This window comes from Oryctolagus cuniculus, chromosome 6 (genome assembly GCF_964237555.1).
Source record: "Oryctolagus cuniculus chromosome 6, mOryCun1.1, whole genome shotgun sequence".
In the NCBI taxonomy this organism is placed as follows: domain Eukaryota; kingdom Metazoa; phylum Chordata; class Mammalia; order Lagomorpha; family Leporidae; genus Oryctolagus; species Oryctolagus cuniculus.
Genome location: NC_091437.1, coordinates 63,307,980 through 63,331,014, shown reverse-complemented (window position 1 = coordinate 63,331,014; position 23,035 = coordinate 63,307,980). Strand labels below are relative to the sequence as shown.

Below are 23,035 nucleotides of genomic sequence, written 5' to 3'. Positions count from 1 at the left end.
CAGGTTTTTTGTTTCTTCCTGACAGTCTTGGAAGGTTATATGATTCCACGAATTGTTTATACATTTCTTCTGGGTTAGCTGGTTTGTCGGAAGTATTTGTCACTTAATTCTGTTTTTCCAAGAAACCCTTTCTAGTCTCTGTCTCCGTTTCTCCTGCTCTATCTCTGTTATCTCCTTCCTTTGCTACTTTGGGCTGTTGGTTCTTTTTTCTGTTTCCTTGGGGTATATGTTAGGTTGTTTGAGAGCCGCCTTCTTTGATGGCGGCATTGAATGCCTACTGCTTTTGCTGTGTCCCCTTTGTTATGTTGTGTTTCTGTTTCATTTTTCTCAAGATATTTAAACTGTTTTTCATTTCTTCTTTGATGCACTGGTTGTATATGAACAGGCTGTTTAATTTCCACTTCTTTGTGAATTTTCCAGGATTCTTGCTGTTGATTTCTAGCTTCGTACCTCTGTTGAGAAAGATTATTTGATATGATTTCAGTCTTCTTAAATTTAGTAAACATCTATGGGTGAAACAGAATAGAATCCTGGCTTAGACTCGCAGGTGTGGGGCCCACTGGCTTTCAATAAAAATGTCCTGGAATTTCAAGGGGGGACAGCTGAACTTCTTGGCAACTTGTACTGGAGCTCCTGGATAAAAAAGTGAACTCGGGCCTTACCTCACATTAGATGCAAAAGCAGCTCGAAGTCGGTCCTTGAGCTCAACATCAAAGCTAACACTAAAAACCAAGAACAGAATATAAGCCAAAACCTGCGACTTGGAAAAGCAGTCATTTCTTGGGACACAAAAGACACAAACTATTAAAAAGTCAATAAATTTAACATCATCAGATTGAACTCTTCTGCTTTGCCAAACATGTATTTGGAAAATGGAAAGTCAAAACATGAGAGATGATAATTCCAATAAGAGATGTTATTGCAATATTTGCAATAAGAAATTGACCCAGCCGGCGCCGCGGCTCACTAGGCTAATCCTCCGCCTAGCGGCGCCGGCACACCGGGTTCTAGTCCCGGTCGGGGCGCCGGATTCTGTCCTGGTTGCCCCTCTTCCAGGCCAGCCCTCTGCTGTGGCCAGGGAGTGCAGTGGAGGATGGCCCAGGTGCTTGGGCCCTGCACCCCATGGGAGACCAGGAAAAGCACCTGGCTCCTGGCTCCTGCCATCGGATCAGCGCGGTGCACCGGCCGCAGCGCGCCGGCCGCGGCGGCCATTGGAGGGTGAACCAACGGCAAAGGAAGACCTTTCTCTCTGTCTCTCTCTCTCACTGTCCACTCTGCCTGTCAAAGAAATTGACCCAGAACATATAAAGAACACAGTAGTATTTTGTGGGACTTTTTTAGACATACATGAGAGTAGTCTATATACATGACTCTAATTGCTATCTTTTCTTTTTTTAAAAAAATATTTATTTATTTGAAAGTCAGAGTTACACAGGGAGAGGAGAGGCAGTCTTCCATCCGATGGTTCACTCCCCAGTTGGCCACAATGGCTGGAGCTGCACCAATCTGAAGCCAGGAGCCAGGAGCCTGGAGCCTGGAGCCTGTTCTGGGTCCCCCACGCAGGCACAGGAACCCAAGGACTTGGGCCATCCTCTACTGCCTTCCCAGGCCATAGCAAAGAGCTGGATCGGAAGTGGAGCAGCCAGGTCTTGAACCTGCACCCATATGGGATGCTGGTGCTTCAGGCCAGGGCATTAACCTGCTGTGCCACAGCGCCCCCCAATTGTTATCTTTTCTTCCCTTAATCATAGATTGTGGGTGTTATAGGTTGAATAATGGCTGCCCTCAAAATGTCCACATGGAATCCCCAATCCCCTGTGGATGTGTTGTTCTAGGTGCACGGAGAGACTTTGCAGCCGTGATTAAGTGAAGGATTTCCTGGGTTACCTGGCTCCACCCCATGTAAACATGAAGATTCTTCCAGGAGCGGGAAGGTCAGAGGCAAGGTCAGAGGCGGTGGGAAATTTGGAGATGCTACAATGTCGTCTTTGAAGGCGGAAAAGTAGTCACAGCCAAGGGATGCAGGCAGCCCCCAGGCACTGGACAGGAAGGAGCTGGGCTCTCCCCCGGAGCTTCCAGAGGAATGCAGCCCTGCTGGTCCCCTGATTTTAGCCCAGTGATACTGCTGATCTACAGAAACATAAGGTAGTCGATTCCTGTTGTTCTAAGCCCAAAACAAAATACACACAAAGCTTAACAATTAGACAATCTAATAATACAAATGTGGGATGGAGGTCGCGGTGCAGTGGCTAAAACATTGCTGAGGGGGCCGGCGCTGTGGCTCACTTGGTTAATCCTCTGCCTGTGGCACCAGCATCCCATATGGGCACTGGGTTCTAGTCCTGGTTGCTCCTCTTCCAGTCCAGCTCTCTGTTGTGGCCTGGGAGGGCAGTGGAGAATGGCCCAGGTCCTTGGGTCCCTGCACCCATATGGAAGACCAGGAAGAAGCACCTGGCTCCTGACTTCAGCTTGGCGCAGCACCAGCCGTAGCAGCCATTTGAGGAGTGATCCGCAGAATTAAGACTTTTTTTTTTTTTTTTTTTTTTTTGACAGGCAGAGTCAGAGAGAGAGAGAGAGACAGAGAGAAAGGTCTTCCTTTTTCCGTTGGTTCACCCCCAAATGGCCGCTACGGCTGGCACACTGTGCCGATCCAAAGCCAGGAGCCAGGTGCTTCCTCCTGGTCTCCCATGTGGGTGCAGGGCCCAAGCACTTGGGCCATCTTCCACTGCACTCCTGGGCCACAGCAGAGAGCTGGACTGGAAGAGGAGCAACCGGGACAGAATCCGGCGCCCCAACCAGGACTAGAACCTGGGGTGCCAGAGCCGCAGGCGGAGGATTAGCCAAGTGAGCCACAGTGCCAGCCAGACCTTTCTGTCTCTCTCACTGTCTATAGCTCCACCTGTCAAGTAAATAAAAAAAAGATTAAAAATAAAAAAACATTACTTGGGACACCTGTATCTCATATCAAAGTGCCTGGTTCCAGTCTTGGCTACTCCGCGTCTGATCCAGCCTCCTGCTCACACACACCCGAGGAGGCAGAAGATGGCGGCTCAAGTCCTGAGGCTCTGCCTCCCTCACAGGAGACCTGGATGGTGCTCCTGGCTCCTGGCTTTGTCCTGGCCCAGCCCCTGTTGCTGAAGGCATCTGGGGAGTGATGCTATAGGCATCAGTGGATGGAAGCTCTCCGTCTCTCTCTGTTACTCTGCTTTTCAATTATGAATGAATGAATGAATGAATAAATACCAGTGTGCAGAAGATTTGAACATATGCCTTACAAAAGACGTACATATGGCCAATAAGAACATGAAAAACATTCAACATCAGTAACCCTGCCTACTTCCCTGGTCTCTCTCTCCTACGAGGCAAAATACTGCATCTTCTAGAAAGTCTTTTTACTTCCTTTATAGTGTCTTTTGAATCACGAAATTTTAACTCTTTTAAAATAAACAGTTATAACATTTTAGATTTATAGAAAAAAAGCGAAAATAGTACAGTTCCCATTTATCTCACATTTGAATTCTCCTACCATTATTATTTTTCACTGTAGTAAAAGCAAGTAGCATATAATTTACCATTTTAACCTTTTCTTTCTGACTTGAGAGACAGAGCTCCTATCTGCTGGTTCACTCTCCAAATGCCCACAACGGCCAGGGCTGGGTCAGGCCAACGCCAGGAGCCTGGAGCTCCCCCTTGGTCTCTCCCGTGGGTCAGAGGGGCCCAAGCATATGAGCCACCACCCACTGCCTCCAGGCAGTGTCAGCAGACAGCTGGATCGGAGGTGGAGGGGCCAGGATTTGAGCCAGCACTCTGATGTGGAATGTGGGCGTCCCAAGCAGTGGCTTAGCTCAGGTGGCCCCTGAGTTAACTTTTGTGTACGGTGTTAGAAAGGGGTCTTCATTCTGTGTATGGATAACTGATTTCCCCTGAGTCATGCTTGACAAGATGATCTTTTCCTTATTGAATGTTCTTGATCCCCTTGTCAAAAATCATTTGGCCGTGTATGGGGTTCATTTCTACATTGTCTGTTCTCTTCCATTAGTCCACATGTCTGTCTGTCCTTTTTTAGGATTTATTTATGTATTTATTTGAAAGGCAAAGTTACAAAGAGGCAGAGGCAGAGAGAGAGAGAGATGTCTTCCTTTTGCTGGTTCACTCCCCAAATGGCCGCAATGGTTGGAGCTGAGCCAATCTGAAGCCAGGAGCCAGGAGCTTCTCCTGGGTCACCCACATGGGTGCAAGGGCCTAAGCACTTGGGCCATCTTTTACTGCTTTCCCAGGCTACAGCAGAGAGCTGGATCAAAGAGGAGCAGCTGGGACTAGAACTGGCGCCCACATGGGATGTCGGCACAGCAGGCGGCAGCCTTTACCCACAATGACACAGTGCCGACTCCCGTGTGCCAGTGCCACACTGTTTTGATTCGGTGCCTTTGTAGTGAATTTGGACATCTGGAGGAATGTGTCATCCAGCTTTGGTTTCCTCTTCCAAGGTTGTTGTGCACGTTTGGGGTCACTTCAGATGCTGTATGAATTTTAGAATGAGCTTTACTATTATCTGCAAAAAAAACATAAAAACATAATTTGGATTTTGTTAGGGATTACATTGAATTTGTAAATCACTCTGGGCAGAATGGATGTCTTAACAGCATTGTCTTCCAACCCACAAACATGGGGTGTGTTTCCATTTTTCCATTTGTCTATGTCACCTTTCATCTATATCAGCAATGTTTCTAGTTGTCATTGTATAGCTCTTTCACCTCCTCGGTCAAATTAATTCCTAAGTTTTTTTGTTTGTTTGTTTGTTTGTTTTTTTGGACAGGCAGTGTTAGTGAAAGAGAAAGACAGAGAGAAAGATCTTCCTTTTCCGTTGGTTCACCCCCCAAGTGGTCGCTATGGCTGGCGCACTGCGCTAATCCAAAGCCAGGAGCCAGGTGCTTCTCCTGGTCTCCCATGTGGGTGCAGGGCCCAAGCACTTGGGCCATCCTCCACTGCACTCCCTGGCCACAGCAGAGAGCTGGCCTGGAAGAGGGGCAACCGGGACAGAATCTGGCGCCCCAACCAGGACTAGAACCCGGTGTGCCAGCGCCGAAGTATTCTTTTTAATGCTTCTGTAAATGGGATTGTTCATTGCTGGTGTATAGAAATTCAGTTAGTTTTTGTGTGTTGACTTTGCATCCTGCTACTTTGCTAAATTCACTTATTAGTCCTAACATTTTTTATTTTAGTGGGAGGCTCTTTAGGGTTTTCTGCATAAAAGATCACATCATCTGTAAACAGAGACATACACTCCTTCCTTTGTAACCTGATGCCTTTTGTTTCTTTTTCTCGCCTAATTCTCTGGCTAGGATTTCTAGCACACACAATGTTGAATAGAAGAAGCAAAGTCGACATCCTTACCTTTTTTCAGATCTTAGAGGAAAAACTTCCACCCTTTCACTATTTTTTATAGATTTATTTATTTATTTGAAAGTCAAAGTTACACAGAGAAAGAAGGAGAGGCAGAGAGCGAGAGAGAGAGAAGTAGAGACAAAGAGAGAGATCTTTCATCTGCTGGTTCTCTCCCAAGAAGGCTGCAACAGTTGGAGCTGGGCCGATCCAAAGCCAGGAGCCAGGAGCTTCTTCCAGGTCTCCCACATGGGTGCAGGAGCCCAAAGACTTGGGCCATCTTCTACTGCTTTCCCAGGCCACAGCAGAGAGCTGGGTTGGAAGTGGAGCAGCTGGCACTTGAACCGGCGCCCATATGGGATGTTGGCACTGCAGGTGGCAGCCACACCTCCTATGCCACAGTGCCAAGTGTCACGTCTAAAGACCTCAGTGTGGAGCGCAGGGCAAAGCAAGAGAGGGCCGTGTGCAGCACGAGGTCACCGCCCCGCGGCCTCTGAGCCAGCGGGCAGCGGGCAGCTGTGGACGGGTCTGGAACTTTCAGGAGGCACCGAGAGACTGTGCAGCACAGCGCTCTGGGGTCGCGGAGCCTGACTGGCTTCTCGTGCAGCCCCACGCGAGCAGCCACGGCCCCAGCGTGCGCCTCGGCACCCACGAGGGAGGCCCGGAGGGAGTTCCAGGGCCCGGCCACTGCAGCCGTATGTGGAGTGAAACAGAATGGATGATTCTCTGTCTCTACCCCCTCTTAATTCTGCCTTTCAAATAAATAAGATAAATCTTAAATAATAATAATAACAACAAAAGAACAGCTTCTGACTTGACATGGGGCATTGACAGAGTCCAAGGCCCAAGCACAGAACTTCCGGGTACCACAGCCTGAGATCCTCCCCCGGCGTCGTCTTCCTTTCCGGGAAGGTCAGGTGCACACGTAGGCAATGGGTCACCCAGGGCGTGTCTGGAAGGTGCAGGCTCAGGCGCCCTCAGGACCTGTCCGGTGCTGTTGTCTTGTCCCCCGCAGGCCCTGCCTACGGCCTGTGGGCACAGTGTGACATTTCTACATGGCGGGACAGTCACAGCGGGGTAATCCATCGCCTTGGACGTCCGTCATCTCTCTGTGTTTGGCCACATTTAAACTCCGGTCTCTTAGCTATCTTTAAATACACAGCTGCCGCCAAGGGCAGTCGCCTGCACGCACTCGCTCACCCTGTGTTCTCCATCCTGCCCACCCCTGCACCCTTCCCAGGCCCTGGCAACCTCGTGGGAGTTCTTTATGATTCGTGATGGAGGATTAGACACAGCGGTGTCTGCCAGGTGTGCTGCGAGCACCCAGCATGCGCAGCTGTGGCGCCGCGGGCAGCACTGGGCACCGAGCATCAGCCGGAAGAACGACTCGGCTGCATTGCCAGGGCCGGAAAAGGAGCAGGAAGTCTGGACCGTGTTCGGGTGGCGCTCTCCAGGTGTGAGGCGGCTGCTGCCTCCTTCCAGGGATGGCAGCCAACCTTTCCTTGGCGCAGCAGGTTCCACGGCCCTGGTGGCAGCTTCGGAGGCGGCCCGTGAGCTCTGAACCTGAACGTCCCCTTACCGACTCGGACCTGGCAGGCACAAGGCCGAGTTAGAAACGTTGACAGCAGCAGGCAGAGGACCAGCACGGAGCCAGGGAATCGGCAGCCCTCCCCAGGGGAAGCTGCCGTCTCCTTGGAAGCTGGTTGCTTGCGAGCTGCCCGTTCATTCATGGAGGGGACAGGGGGTCCCCCTCGGGTACGGACGCATCCAGACCCGGAATACAGGTGCAGCCAGGCGGGCCCACGGACAGATCCGCCCCCTGGAGCGTCACTGGTGTTCCTGGCCCACAGGCTGCCTTCAGCTCCACCACAGGTGGACCCGGAAGGTTCTTCTCGGGGCACAGCCTTCTGAACAGCACCGCTGACGACCAAGGAAACCACTGCGCAGCAACGGAAGCATCTAGCAGAGAAAAGGCCTCAGAACTTGCTAGAAAAGCACTCAACAGTTTAAACTCTATGCTGCTAGAGAACCCAAAGACCCCCTTCCGCGAGCCAAGTTTGGAAATTGTGAGATGATCGCGGATACCAATCAGGTGGAGATGAGGCAGCAACGGCTGTCCCAGCCTTCTGCATCAGAGAAACAGAGAGCCCACACACCCCTCCCCCTCCCCCATGCCCCCCTTGGAAACCTGAGCAGCTCCCGCAGCCAGCACAGTCCGGCCAATGCCCAGCACAGAGCTGCTGGTCCACGTGCATGTCCACCTCCCTCCATGGCCCCTCCTTTCTCGCTGGGGGTGACCAAGGAGAGCAAGGAAGGTTGGGGACAGCAGCTGCAGGCTCCACGGCTGTCTCAGAGCCCCTGGCCCTCAGCACAGCCTCCTGTGTGTTCATCCTGGCTCCCCTTGTCCTTGGCGCTCACCTTGGCCGGTTCTGGTGGCTCCCACCTGGTGCTGTGATCCAAAGCTTTGTTCCTGAGCTCTGAACCCTTGGTGACCACCACATGGGGACTGCTGGTGTGTGCCCAGCCTGCTTGTTTGGGGACAGCCAGTTCCAAGGACCCTTTCCCTCCCCCATCAACCATGGAGACCCTGGCCTCCAGTGCTGCCCCCTCTTCTAGTCCACTGGATCCGGCACAAATCACAGACACCGGCAACCTGAACAGCAACTGCGGGGGGCCAGGGCCCCCGAAAAGGAGGCCCTTATGCTCACCCCGGGAAGGACCCGTGACACCTGAGCACCCCCGCGGCTCCCGGTGCAGCCTGGAAGGGTGGACGCAGCGGGGCTCAGGGGGACTGGGGGGCGTGGCTTATCGGGTGCCCCCATGAGCACATCAGGTCCCAGACACTGGACACTTCTGCCCCACCGCCTGCCAGGGGACAACTCCTCGTTCCCTCTTCTTTCCAAGAAATGGAGGCAGCCTGGCCCCAGCCCTCCAGCCCCGGGTGGCAGCTCGGGGGCACCCCCTTTCCACGCCCAGCCCTAGAGGATGGGGTCACCAGCAGCGTGGGGGTCTGTTGCCCCCACCCAAGGCCCAGTGGTAAGTGCCAGGGGCTGGCTTGGTGGGACATGGACGTGGCTGGCCCTAGGGAACAAGGTTCTGCCAGGAGCAGGGGTCAGACTGGGTGGACGCGGGAGGCAGGCAGAGGGGCCGGGCGCCAGGATGACTCCGAAAGTGCAGGGCAAGCAGGCCTAGGATTGCCTCAGTTGAACCATTTCACTGGGCCCCGTGTGCAGGGGCTGTGCCTGGGTGTGTGCTCTCTGGCCCTGGAGTGAGTAGGGAGGGAAACAGTGGCCCAGGGCGCTGTGGTGCAGTGGGTTAAGCTGTCACAGGGGCGTCGGTTCGAGTCCCGGCTGCTCCACTTCCAATCCAGCTCCCTGCTAAAGTGCCTGGGAAAGCAGCAGAGGATGACCCAAGTGCTTGGGCCCCTGCACCTGTGTGGGAGATGCAGAAGAAGCTCCTGACTTTGGCCTGCTCCAGTCCCAGCCATTGCAGCCATCTGGGGGTGAACCAGCAGATAGAAGACCTCTCTCTTTCTCTCTCTCTCTCTCTCCCCCTCTTTCTCTGTAACTCTCCCTCTCAAATAATTAATAAGCAAATCTTTTTTTTCTTAAGGAAAAGGAGGAGCTTGGGGTCCCAGGCTGAGGATTGCTGGGTGAGAGTCTGAAAGGCGGCTGGGTGCCCACTGCGTCTAGGAATTGGGTGTGGTGGGGGGTAAGAGGGCTTCACTCTGGGAGGGCTGTGGGTTTACCGTGGCATGGGGCCACAGCTGGCCATGGTCAGCGCCTGAAGCCGGAATGGAGTGGATTTCGGAATGATGGACCCCACTTCTGAGGAACTGGCCCACTGAGTGTGTAGGGAAATGCAAACCAGCAAGAAGCAGATGTGCCATCTCGCCACCATCTGTGGGAGCTGAAAGGAAAGAAAAGGAGGGGCCGGTGCTGTGGAGTACCAGGTAAAGCCGCTGCCTGCACTGCCGGCATCCCATGTGGGCACTGGTTCTAGTTCCGGCTGCTCCACTTCCAATCCAGCTCTCTGCTATGGCCTGGGAGAGCAGTGGAAGATGGCCCAAGTCCTTGGGCCCCTGCACCCACGTGGGAGACCTGGGAAAAGCTCCTGGCTCCTGGCTTTGGATCGGCTCAGCTCCAGTCATTGCAGACAATTGGGGAGTGAACCAGCAGATGGAAGACCTCTCTCTCCCTCTGCCTCTCCTCTCTCTGTGTAACTCTTTCACATAAATAAATAAATCTTTAAAAAAAATAAAAAAAAAAAAAGAAAGAAAGGGAAGGGAAGGGAAGGAGAGTGTGGGGCAGAGCCCAAGGCAGGGCCAGGCTGGGTTTGTGGCCGGTCTGAGCCACACCACCTCACCAGGGGAGGACAGAGTGGCCCACAAGACTCGGGGAGACCAGGCACAGCCGAGGGCCTCACCCTGCAGTGTCAACATCTTTCCTCTCTCTCTCTCTCTCTTTCTTTTTTTGTTTATAGTTAAAGATTTATTTATTTATTTGACAGGCACAGTTACAGAGAGAGAGAGGTCTTCCATCATTCACTCCCCAAATGGCCTCAACAGCCGGAGCTGTGCCAGGCGGTGCCAGGAACCAGGAGCTTCTTCCAGGTCTCCCACGTGGGTGTAGGGGCCTATGCACTTGGGCCATCTTCGACTGCTTTCTCAGGTGCATTAGCAGAGAGCTGGATCTGAAGTGGGGCAGCTGGGACTCGAACTGGTGTCCAGCTGGATGCTGGTGCTGCAGGTGGCAGCTTTACACGCTGTGCCACAGTGCCAGCCCCTGTGGAACTCTTTCAATAGCTACTAAAAAAGTGGGAAGGGCAAGGGCTGCCTTGTGGTGCAGTGGGTTAAGCCTCCACTTGCGAAGCTGGCATCCCATATCAGAGCGCCAGTTCAAGACCCGGCTGTTCTGCTTCTGATCCAGGTTCCTGCTAACGCGCTTGGGAAGGGAACAGATGATAGCCCAAGTACTTGGGTCCCTGCCACCCCCATGGGAGACCTGGATTGAGTTCTTGGCTCCTAGCTTTGACGTGGCCCTGCCTGGCTGTTGTGACCATTTGGGGAGTGAATTAGTGGATGAAGATCTCTCTTTGTCTCTGCCTCTCTCTGCCACTCTGCCTTTTAAATAAATAAATAAAATATTTTTTAAAAAGAGAGAAATGGAACCCATGAATCAGACACTGATGGGGCCAAAGGCCATAACCTAGCACTCTTGGGCGTGTGGATGGACTGGTGGGGGCTCTGCCGGTCCCAGCACTGAAGTGTCCCGGCTTGGAAACATTCAAAAATATGGAAGGCAAGGTGGCAAGGAGAAAGGGGACTGCAGTCCCCGGGGGTGGGTCCCCTCTGCGACCCCCTGGCGCCGGTGGGACCCGGCAGGCTGGAACAGGACTCCCCGGAAGCAGTGGTCGCGTCTCTGATGCCTGAATGTATCGTAGCACGGACATTGCGTCTGGCTGGCGAAGCCTCTCCTCCGTAGCCTGGAGAAAGCGAGACATGTAGACCGGCCCATGCACCTGAGAGGCCTTGCTGGGTGGGCAGCAGGAAGGTGGCCCCAGCCCCCGCAGATTCTCATCCACTGTGCTTGCAACAGCCTGGCGAGGAGCACACGCCCAAGCTTGCGGCCGAAGCCCGTGCGTGCCACCTAGTGGCAGCCTCTGAGACTTCAGTTCAGAACATTTCTGTTGGAGAGAGGATGAAGTTATTGCCGTTGAACTTGGAAATTGCCCCTTGTAACTTAAAAAAAATTAAATTGTACATATTTATGAGGCCAAATTTGGTGGTAATATGCATATGTATTTAATGCGTGATGGTAGAAGCAGGCTAAATAGCATAACATTCTCTTAAACGTTACAAGAGTTATTAATGGGCACCGTATCATCGACATATTTACAGGGCGCAGGGTGGCGGCTCAGCAAACACTCGTGCTGCTCCGATCAGGCTCCGCGGTCCCCCTCCTTGCCATTTCTTTAGTTTGGAGGCGTCGAGCCCCTTTTCCATTGGTTCATAGAATGTGCACAGGTGTACATAAAACTACAGCCGCCCCTCCGTGCTGGGGACACCAGACTCTTGCCTGCCACCCGTGCCTTGGCACCTGTTACCTCACTCTTCGCAGGATCCCGGGCAAGGCTGGAGCCCCGCAGGATCCGTGCTCTAGCAGGACCGGCGACCAGGGGGCGCCAGGAGCTGGGGCCTGGCTTCTCCTGACTTTGGAAGCACCCTGCTAAGAAGAGGGACGGCAGGTGCTGCGGGGCGGCCCTCGCAGGGGACGGCTCTTGGGGCCCTGCCAGGCAGTGAGGGCTCAGAGTCCAGGAAAGGGGCCAGAACCGAAGACGCGGCACCGGCCAGGGCGGCCAGGTCACCGGGGAACGCACTTCACAGCCAGCAACAAAGGGGCTGGAGGAGGAACCCGGGGAGTCGCCGAAAGCGCTGGCTGATGGTGCAGTGGAGAGAAAGGCGCGCAGGGCCGCGGCTCCCACGCTCCCTCTCGCGGAGGGTCATGGAGGCCTCAGCTCTTCTGGGGTCCTGGGGACGGGGTGGGGGAGGGGCGCTGTGATGGCCTCGGTGCAGGGGTTGGGGACCGGGGTCCCAGCTGCAGGCGCTGGAAGCAGGGGAGATTCCGTGAGCTGCAGCAGTCGTGCGGGCCAGAACCTTAAGGGCCTGGTGCGTGCGCCCTGGTGGGTCCTTCACCCATCTGCCAAACCTGGGCAGTGGTCAGGACAGCGCCCCCTCTTGTGCACCTGACGAACCGTGCCCCTGAATGGCGGAGGACCGGGTGCGTGCTACACTGACTACGCAGTGGGCAGCCCACACAGGCACAGCGGCTGAGCCGTCAAGGCCCTTCCACAGGTGCAAAAGTTTGGATACGAATGGAGAGCAGGCCGAACTGCAGCCGGAGTACAGGACGGGTGTCGCAATGGCGGAGGATCCAACGTGACGTTGTTAATGCCTTGGAAGAGGCTCAGAGCAAAAGCTGACCCTCGCCTCTTGGATCCGCGCCTGGGGTCCAATGCGCGTGAGAGAACGTGCTCCTGCTTTGGGAACCTGGAGAGGACGGGCGCCTCGCCCTGGGAGGCGTTTCGGTGCGGCGACGTGACGTTGAGGGCTGCCAGCGCGCCAGCACCGTGCGCACACATCCGCTGGACACATAACCCCGGCTCGGTCGACAGAGCTCCAGGCCTCGTGTTGACAGCTGTACTGCCAAGTTGAGTCCAAGCCTCCTCAGGATATGGTGCGCTAAGGTGCAGATATCCGTAGATCAAGTGTGTGTGTGTGTGTGTGTGTGTGTGTGAATAATTTAATTAGTACAAAAATACGAAAGTGTATGTAAAGGCTTTATTGGATGGGTGAGTTGGGTTTTCTTTCAAGATTTATGTATTTGTTTATTTGAAAGGCAGGGAGGGAGAGACAGAGAAGAAGGAGATCTTCCACTCACTGATTCACTCCCCTAAATGTCCACAACAGCTGGGGCTAAGCCAGGCCGAAGCCAAGAGCCTGAAAGGCCGTCTGGGTCTCCCACATGCATGGCAGAGGCCCAAATACTTGGGCTGTCTTCTGCCGCCTTCCCAGGCACATTAGCAGGGAGCTGGATGGGAAGTGGAGCAGCCGGGACTCGAACCGACACCCATATGGGATGCCGGTGCTGCAGGTGGCGGCTCACCCTGCTGGGCCACAGCACCGGCCCCAGTTGTTTCTTTAAATCTATCCCTACTCCTTATTCACCTCCCCAGATGTTGGGCTTAGGTCGTTTCGCTGTAAAGGAGACTTGGCCCAAAGACCAGGGGTGTGGCCGGTGCCATGATTTAACCTTCCTCCAAAGAGGGGTGGCCTTACCCTGGGCTCTTGGAGGGGGTCATCTTTGTTTACCTGGGAGCCGGGGCTGGCCAGGTAGTAGCTGATTTCGGTAGCGGCTGGTCTGCAGAAAGAGCAGGAACTGTAACTCAAGGCAGGGCTTTGGGTCGTGCAGTAGCGTGGGGCCCGAGATCAGCCAGTCAATCCATCACGCCCAAAACTCAACACAGACTCAGGTTAGCTTTCCGGGGACAACACCCTTTCAAATAAAACAAAAATATAATTTAAAAAATGAGGTCCTATGGGTTAGGGTGGTTCCTAATCCAGTGACTGATGTCCTTATGAGAAATGATAAATCTGCACCCAGAGAGACGCAGGGGAAATGCCGCTGGAGATGGATGCGGAGACGGAAGGGATGTTTCTGCAAGCCCAGGGCCGTGCAGGGCCGCTGACAACCGTCAGGAAGGGGAGATCGCCCTCAGGGCCTGCAGGAGCGAACAACTCTGCCACGCTCGGGTCTCATCCGGCCTCCGGAAGCTTGAGAGAAAAGCATGAATTTTGGTTGTTTAAAGCCGTTTGCTGTATGTGCTTTGTATGGCAGTCCAGGCAGCGAGTCCGTGGGACAGCAGGGTGTTGCAGGATGCGAGCAGACAACTTTGAAAAGTGGTTTAAATGGGAATTCTGGATCTGAAAAACACGATGGCTGAGATGAAACTACAACGGACGGACCCAGCACCAAGCCACACACGGGGGAAGGGGGAATCGGCAGACCCAAAGGCAGATAACCTGGAGTTACCCGGCAGAGGCGGGTGGAGACGACAGCTGGCAGGTGCCACCGCTCGCTGTTCCTGAGGCCTGACTGCCGCACAAGGCACGGAACTGGGCTCCCAGAGAAAGCAGAGACGTGGCAGGAAAAATGAACAGCGACTTACATTTTTGTTTCCAGAAGTTCAAAATACCCAATTAAGACAAACAAAATGGCACTCAGGGCTATCATAGCCAACAGGAGAAAACCAAAGATAAAGAGAAAATGCTAAAAGCAGACAGAGAAAGAAGCTACGTTGCAGACATGGGGAGAAGCCTAAGAATTCCAGCCAAGGCCAGGGAGAAAAACAGGCAGAAGGCAAACGAGGGCCATAAGGGGCTGAAGTGCTGTCAACAGGCTTCAGAAAGGAGGGGATGAGCAAAAGCTCGGAGGAGTTGTTATTAAAGGGCCCGCGCTGCAGGAAATGCGAAAGGAGCGCTCAGGGTAAAGGAAGTGGTCTCAGAGGAAACACGGCCCCACAGGAAGGCGAAGGCTGGACAGGGCGACTGTGTGGCGCAATGCAACGACTACTTAATCTGCACGTGAGAAGCTCAGCGGCTGGGCGGCATGGTGGTGCCGTGGGTCAAGCCACTGCCTGGGATGCTAGAATCCCCCATGAGCACCAGCTCGAATCCTGACTACTCCACATGCCATTCAGCTCCCTGCTAATGCACACAGGAAAGGAGAAAGTGGACCAAGGTCTGGGCCCCTGCCACACATGCAGCAGACCCAGAGATCCAGGCTCCTGGCTCTGGCTCTGGCTCTGGTCTGGCCCAGCCCCAGCTATTGTGGATGGAAGATTCTCTCTCTCTGTCTGTAACTCTGCCTTTCAAATAAATAAATAAATCTTAAAAAAAAAAAAAAAAAAAAAAAAAAGACTGGCCTTGTGTCATACAGGCCTTGATACATTTGATAAATTTCAGATGATCAATTTCACGAGTCTATTCTTTGGGCACAATAGAACTTAAATGACAAACCTATAACAAAAAGATAGCTAGATAATTACCAAATATTAAGTTACCCATAGGTCACAGGTCAAAGAGAAACATTCTCAGGGCCAGTGTTGTGGTATAGTAAGTAAAGCTGCTGCCTGAGACACTGGCATCCCATATGGGCGCTGGTTCGAGTCCTGGCTGCTCCACTTCTGATCCAACTCGCTGCTAATGCACCTGGGAAAAAGCAGTGGAAGATGGCACAGGTACCTGGGCCCCTGGTGCCCATGTGGGAGACACAGAAGAAGCTCTGGCTCCTGGCTTCATTTGTAATTCTTTTTTTTTTTTTACAGGCAGAGTGGACAGTGAGAGAGAGAGACAGAGAGAAAGGTCTTCCTTTTGCCGTTGGTTCACCCTCCAATGGCCGCCGCGGCCGGTGCGCTGCACCGCGCTGATCCGATGGCAGGAGCCAGGAGCCAGGTGCTTTTCCTGGTCTCCCATGGGGTGCAGGGCCCAAGCACTTGGGCCATCCTCCACTGCACTCCCTGGCCACAGCAGAGGGCTGGCCTGGAAGAGGGGCAGCCGGGACAGAATCCGGTGCCCCGACCGGGACTAGAACCCGGTGTGCCGGTGCCGCTAGGCGGAGGATTAGCCTAGTGAGCCGCGGCGCCGGCCCTTCTCCGTAATTCTTTAAAAAGGAAAGGGAAGGGGCCACAGCGCCTGTCCCCACATGAATACACTGGATCCAAAGTTGGTTCTTTGATATGATTAATAAACTGGCGAGGCTTGAGAGGCAGCGGAGGAGGGAACCAAGGGCCTCCATCAGGGCCGGGAAGGTGGGCGTGGTGGCTGTGCCACAGGCCAGGCTGCCCCACAGCCGGCAGCTGCCCTACCACCATCACTGGGACTGCCTGCTGCTCCTGTGGCTCTGTCTAGCCTCGCCTAGCCTCAGGACCTTGTTCATGCTTCACGGAGAGTCCGGGTGAGGGGCCAGCGAGCCCCCTGACCCTTGATCCTTCTGCTACACTGCCCTGGCTGCCTGTGGGTAGCTGGCTGCTCCCCCCCGGCCAGTGGAGACCCCAGGCCTTCAGTGCCTCCATCAAGCCCCTTGCTCTGGACTGGTGTCCCCTGCCGCTGACATCAGAGCCGGGGGGGGGGGGGACACAGGACCACTGCTGATATTTGGGAGCATGTACTAGAAAAAGGGGGCCTTGGCCGGCGCTGCGGCTCACTAGGCTAATCCTCCGCTTGCGGCACCGGCACCCCGGGTTCTAGTCCCGGTCGGGGCGCCGGATTCTGTCCCGGTTACCCCTCTTCCAGTCCAGCTCTCTGCTGTGGCCAGGGAGTGCAGTGGAGGATGGCCCAAGTGCTTGGGCCCTGCACCCGCATGGGAGACCAGGATAAGCACCTGGTTCCTGCCATCGGATCAGCGTGGTGCGCCGGCCGCAGCGCGCCGGCCGCGGCGGCCATTGGAGGGTGAACCAACGGAAAAGGAAGACCATTCTCTCTCTCTCTCACTGTCCACTCTGTCTGCCTGTCAAAAAGGGGGGGGGGGCTGGAACTTCCTGGAGGAAGTAACGTGAGCTCAGGGTCCAACCCAGGGCCCCACCCCAGCTCCTCTCACCTGCAGGGAAGAAGGTGTGGGGGGGCGGAGCCCCAGGAGGGGTTGCTCATTATTTCCAGGAGCTGATATTAATGCATCCGGGCACACACACACACACACACACACCCGCCCGCCAAACATCACCTTCCAACAGTGCCACCTGCAGGATCGATGCTGCCCACCTGTGAGCTTCTGGGGCACAGATGCAGGCTGGGTGCCGGACTACGGGCAGCACAGCCGCAGTTACTGTAGGCAGGCCAGGCCCAGGTGGGGCGGCCACAGGCAGAGGGGCCCATAGGGCTCCAGGTCCCTGGGGGTGTTCAGGGCAGAAGTTCCCAAGGCCCCTTACTGCTGAGGGAGCAGGTGCACCAGGGCACAGATGTCGGCCCCAGCCTGGCTAGCACTAGCGCCAGCAAATTCTCAGGAGGACACTGAGGGCTTGGGGCAGCAGCCCCATCCCCCACCTGCCCTGCCCCTGAGGGCCATAGCTCCGATCTCCCTGTGGCCTGGGTTCAAGCCAACCTCTCAGGGCAAACCATTCCCTGGCTCACTCACATCCTCCTGTGGCTCCTAGCATGGAGTCTGGACTCCCGGTGGGGTCACTTGCGGCACCTGCCTTGCTTTTTTTTTTTTTTAAGATTTATTTATTTATTTGAAAGGCAGAGTTACAGAGAGGCAGAGGCACAGAGAGAGAGAGAGAGAGAGAGAGAGAGAGAAAGGTCTTCCATCTGCTGGTTCACTCCCCAGATGGCTGCAATGGCTGGAGCTGGGCCAATCCAAAGCCAGGAGCTTCTTCCCTGGTCTCCACGCAGGTGCAGGGGCCCAAGTGCTTGGGCCATCTTCCACTGCTTTCCACTCCACTATGTTACTTCTGACATGGGCTAGGCAGGGAGGTAGTGAGGGACAAGGAGCTGACAGATGGCCACCTGCCTTCCTGCTGCAGCCCCGCACTGCTAAGGCCCCGCCCCCTTCTGTGTCACGCCAACATGGCTGCAGGCTTGGCATTCTTCATCATGCACCCGAGCCTCACCCCCCATCACACCTGAGTCACTGGGAGGGCCACACCCAGCTCCACGTGGAGCTGCCACACCTTCCTAGCAGTTCCTTGTGCCGAAGCCCCACCCAAACCCTGGCCATTTGTATATTCAATGAGGGCACCACCCACCTCTCCATAAAGGGCCGTCCTGAACTTGGGTAGGGACAGTCGCCATGCCGCCTGCAATCATGGCTGAATATGTACCTTCCTGCCCTTCTGTCTGCTCGGCTGTGGATTCTTCTCTCTCACCAAGAACTTGGAGTTAACCCAGCTGGGGGCCCCACCCCAACACCTGCACAGCCTCAGAGCGCCCTGCTCCCAACCTCTGTCCATCTGCTACAGATTTCCCTCCCACCCTGTCACCCCAGCTCCAAGGCCCGGCCACCTGGGTCGAGGGCTCGTGCCTACCCTGTGTGTGTGTGTGTGCTGATTTTAGTGGGACAGAACTGGAAATTCATTCATATACCTCGTGGTTCCTTTCTTTGGGGGTAACCGGTTGTGGGTGGTGGTGTAGGGAACCAATCAGCCTGCTCCTGGCCCTGCCGGAGCCACCAGCATCCACCGTACCACGCTTTGCTGGCCAGCTTCTCTGCGGCCCCTGGGCCTTTGCACATACTGTCCTTTGTCTGAAATTTGTTCTTCATAGATAACACCATTCACTGATTTCCTGAGACGTGATGCCTAATTTCCCTGATTAGATCAACCCCCGTGTGCCTTCAGTTGGGACTCTGACTCTACCTTTTTTTTTTTTTTTTTTAAAGAATTTATTTATCTTCACTTCCTTTGAAGGCAGAAATAGAGACATAAGAGATCTATCCTCTGGCTCACTCCCATTCAGCTGTGCTGGTCCCGCCCTCCACTCTGCGAGCTCTGCCCGGTCTAGCCCAGCACGGTGCCTCGTGTCCAGTGAGCCCTGGCAAAGACTGTGCGAGTGGACAGGCAGGGACCCAGGCCGGGACCTGGCGGAGCCTGAACGACATTCCTTTGGGAGGAGGGCTGTGGTTTCCCCAAAGGACCCGGACCGGGGCAGTCCTGCGCCCCTCGCCGGCTTCCCAGGCTCGCACACCCGGGCAGCAGCGCCCCGCCCTGTGCCGCACGGGAGCCACCCGCGGCCCCTCCACGGGGCTCCGGCCTTTCCGCCCACGGATCGCGCTCCGCACAGCGGGATCCAGGCCCCGCAGGTGCCGGCAGGCGGCGGGCGGCCAGAGCGCTGGCCGGGTCGGCGCCCCCTCCGCGGCGGCTGCGCACTGCAGCCCAGCTCCCCGCTCAGCCCCACCCCCACGGCCCGGGTTTTCAAATTTGAAACCGGCCTCTTTTCCCGCCCGAAAGGGTGGGCCAGCGGCGGGCGTGGGCGGGGCCTCGCTCCAGCCAATGGCGCCCCAGAGCCTCCCAGGCCCCGCCCCCACGATGACGACAGGGAGCCCAAGGAGGCCTTGGACCAATGGGCGAGGGGCTCCCGGCCGGCCCCGCCCCGTCCAAGGCACCCACGTGCGGCGGCGGGGCCCGGGGTCACCAGGGGACCTCGGGCCCCCAAAGGGCGCTTCTGTGTGCGGGGCGCATCGCGCCCGCACAGGACTGACACTGGAGATCCAAAGACGGCAGAAGCCGTCGCGGAGCCGTTGGGCGAAGCGAGCGAGACGCAGCACCCCCGGCTCAGGAGCCCTCTCGCAGACCAGGCTGGACCTGGCGCACGAATGTGCCCCGCGAAAGTCCAGGCAGCCCCGGGCGGGCGGGCTCCAGGAGGGTGGACTTGCTGGCCCAGGGGGCGGGGCCGAGGGCGGGGCGTTCCCCGGGGCGGGGCGTCCCGGGGGCGGGGCCAGGCCCCTGTGTTTGTTGCGCCGTGTCAGTTACATTGTAACAAAAGTGGAGAAGCCCTAGCTCCTGCCAGCAGCCCAGACTCGCCCGCCGCCCGCTGTCTCCGACTATGGAACCGGTGGCCAGCAACATCCAGGTCCTGCTGCAGGCGGCCGAGTTCCTGGAGCGCCGTGAGAGGGGTGAGGAAGAAGCCGTGGCCGGACCGGGACGGTGACCTCACTGACACCGGCCCGGGCTGGACTTGCTCCCAGCTGCAAGGATGCACACAGTTCCAGGGCAGCAGCCGCGGGGCGCCCCCGTCCTCAACTCTAGAGCAATCTGCGGTCTGGCTGCCGGGGAGGGGTCGGGGGAGTAGTCCTGGCGCCAAAAGTCCCCGTCGACCGCGCGTGCCAAGGGGTCCAGCCCCGCTTGACGAGGAGGGGTTCTCTCTGGCAGAGGCCGAGCATGGCTACGCGTCCCTGTGCCCGCACCGCAGTCCGGGGCCCATCCACAGGAGGAAGAACCGATCCCCCCAGCCGGGAGCGCTGGACAGCGGGCGGTGAGGGCTGCGGGGAGTGTGTGTGGGGGGTGCTGGGCGCCATCTCTCATTGGGCTCCTCCTCTGCTCACTTCCTCCTGTTGCTTGCATCTTCTGGGCCAGGTATCCTGCGAGGGGGAGGCATCCAGACACTTGCAACAGTCCCCACTCCCCAAACACACATCTCTTTTTATTCCTTCAAGGACTGTTTTTGATCACCTTGGGATGTGCCAGGAACTCTGAGCAAAACATCCTGGGTGCGCCCCACCCATCACACCCTGCTCTGTCTCTCTTGGCTTCCTCCTTTCCTCTCCTCGCCTGCACACACGCTGTTCCCTCCTGTGTGAATGCCTCTCCCTGCAGCCCCACTGTTGGGAAGGCTGTGAGGTGGGGGTGGGGTGGGGTAGGTCCTGGGACGGAGGGTGTGGGCAGTAGCCGACCGCTCCTCACCCGGCTCCCTGGCATTGACAGGTCTGTGCACAATGAGCTGGAGAAGCGCAGGTGAGTCCCAGCCCTGCCCTGACCGCACTGGTCCGGTGAACCACTGTCCCCAGCCTCCCCTCCCCTCCCTGCCTCTAGCCTGCTAGGCAGGGCCGGCACTGCCCTCCAGACCCCTCCCCCTGCAGGAGGGCACAACTGAAGCGGTGCCTGGAGCAGCTGAAGCAGCAGATGCCCCTGGGGGCCGACTGTGCGCGATACACCACACTGAGCCTGCTGCGCCGTGCCAGGACGCACATCCAGGTGAGGGGCTGTCCCAAGCGTGCAGCGGGCCGGCTCGCCCATGTGTGTGCAGGGGTGCAGCGGGCCGGCTCGCCCATGTGTGTGCAGGGGGTGCAGCGGGCCACTCGCCCGCATGTGTGCAGGGGTGCAGTGGGCAGGCTCCTTCACGTGTGTGCAGGGGCTAGGAGGATGCAGTGTGGCTACCAGGAAAAAGCCCCTCTGTGTGGCTTGGGTCCTCTGTGCTTTTAATTTCCAAATCTATTAAATGGGAAGAAAAGCAGGGGTTGTGCCATGGCTTCAGCGAGTTCGCCTGGAAATGCTTATCGCTGTTGGGAGAGCTGTGACCGCTGAGATCCCGGCTTGGGGACCCTGGCAAGTCGCTGGGCCCATCTGGGCTCCCCTCTCCTCCTGTTTGACAGATTCTGTGAGAAGGTTCTGTGAGAGTCATCTGTAAGGGTCCCTTGCTCTGTAGGTTAGCCCTGGCTCTCCCCTTCCCCACCCTGCAGGGCCTCGTCTTTTGGGCCGTTTGACATGATGCTACCTTGGGGGGCAGTTGCAGACTCCAGGAGAGGGAAAGGGCTCAGAGGAGGCCCACCCCCAGCCTGCCTGGCAGGGCCCGGGCGCTTCCTCCGTGGAGCCCCACGCCCCCTGGTGGACAGGAGCGAGTATGCCAAAAGGCCGGCTCAGGCAGCCCAAGGGATTTCCGGATTAGAAGTGGTTTTGGAAACTATACTCATGGAGGACTTTGCCTACCACTCTTGGCCCTTTTGACAAAGGAAGAGCTGGATGCAGAGCCAGGCCAAGGGCCAGGTCACACGGCCGGTGCGAGGCAGGTGTGGAATCCAAGCTCAGGTTCCCAGCGTGGCCTCTTTCTTCAATGGGAATTACTGAGTGCCTGCTCTGCACCAGGGGCCTTGGCAGAGACACAGCCCGGCAGATAAACCACGGTCATGGGATGTACTCACCCTGTCCCCTGACGCTGTCCCCCCCTGCCCAGTGGCGGAACAAGTCTGGCCGGCCCATGGGCCGGGTCTGGGTGTCAGGTGGACACCGTGTGCCGATGACACGCTGCCTGGCCCCTGGGCAGGACCTAGAAATTGCTCCCTCCTTGAAGCCCCATCATCTGCTCCTTGGCCTACTTCATCCCGGCCTCCTTCTTGGCCTCTCCCAGGCAGTCTGCCATTTTGCCCTAGAATGAGCTTTACTTCCTGTGAGACGCCAGGCCCCACACAAGCCCCTTGGCTGCTGTTTTTGTCTCACCTCTAGCCACTCCGCACAGACTCTGCCCTGTCCCGGTGCTGCTGCGCCCACTCTCCCCTTCTGGTTGAATGGCTGCCCTCCTGGGGCTTTGCCCAGGAGACCTCTTGGCTGTCCAGCCACTGGAGCTTCGCGGCTGGCAGGGGTGCCCCCCACCCCCTGGGGACTGATGCCCAAAGTCTCAGGGTTCCTGGGAGGGGAGGAAGCTGCGCCGCAGTTAGACACTGGCAGCTTTGTTCGGTCTGCAGCTTTCTAACAATTTAAATTAGCTGGCAGCACTCCCAAGGCCATTCGCTGAACCAAATCTGACTTCCCAGCTCCTCTTGCACGGGGAGATCTGGCGGGCAGCGTTGGGCAGGCCCCAGGCGGCTGACCCCGCCCTTGCTCCTCCTGGTCCACAGAAGCTGGAGGAGCAGGAGCAGCGGGCCCGGCGGCTCAAGGAGCGGCTGCGCAGCCAGCAGCAGAGCCTGCGGCAGCAGCTGGAGCGGCTGCGCGGGCTGCCGGGCGCCGGAGAGCGGGAGCGGCTGCGCGCGCACAGCCTGGACTCGTCGGGCCTCTCCTCGGAGCGCTCGGACTCGGATCAAGGTGAGTGCCGGAGGCCCTGGGCCGCGTGGCGCGTTGGCGCGTGGCCGTGGGCCCTTCTGACCGGCTCCTCCCTGTGCAGAGGAGCTGGACGTGGACGTGGACGTGGAGAGCCTGGTGTTTGGGGGCGAGGCGGAGCTGCTGCGGGGTTTCGGCGCGGGCCGGGAGCACAGCTATTCGTACAGCGCCGGCGCCTGGCTCTGACGCCAGGCTCTGCCCTGGTGGCCTCGACCCTCACCTTCTGCGCATGCTGGTTTGAGCCCCTGGACAGAAACCCCTCCGAGCCTTAAGGGCTGTCTGGAGTCATCTGTTGGCACGGACTAAAAGGACCCTTACATGGGAACAGGTGCTTGGCCTACCCTGCTGCTGGCTGCCAGGCGGACTCTGGGGGTTGGAGGCGCCTGGACCTCCCCAAGCCTCTCCAGGGAAAGGGGCCTGCTTGCCCGCCCCCCTTCCAGGCCTGTTTGTAGCACTTGGCTCAGGAAGCCTCTTGAACCCTCACGTTCCTCCCGGGACATGGCACCCTGGCCTCTGTGCCTCGTGTCCTGCACAGTATTCGCATTAAAAGCCTCTTTTGTAACTTCTGCTCCTG

General features: G+C 56.9%; 1 protein-coding gene across 1 annotated transcript; it reads left to right on the top strand.

Annotated features, from left to right (window-relative positions):
* The first annotated feature begins 19,354 nt into the window (after positions 1-19,354).
* On the top strand, positions 19,355-23,027 carry MXD3 (MAX dimerization protein 3). Its single transcript, XM_002710426.5, has 6 exons — positions 19,355-19,547; positions 19,804-19,906; positions 20,356-20,385; positions 20,511-20,625; positions 22,263-22,446; positions 22,526-23,027. Exons 1-6 carry the CDS (start codon positions 19,478-19,480, stop codon positions 22,645-22,647), a joined length of 624 nt encoding a protein of 207 aa, XP_002710472.1. The 5' UTR covers positions 19,355-19,477; the 3' UTR covers positions 22,648-23,027.
* Positions 23,028-23,035: the final 8 nt, after the last annotated feature.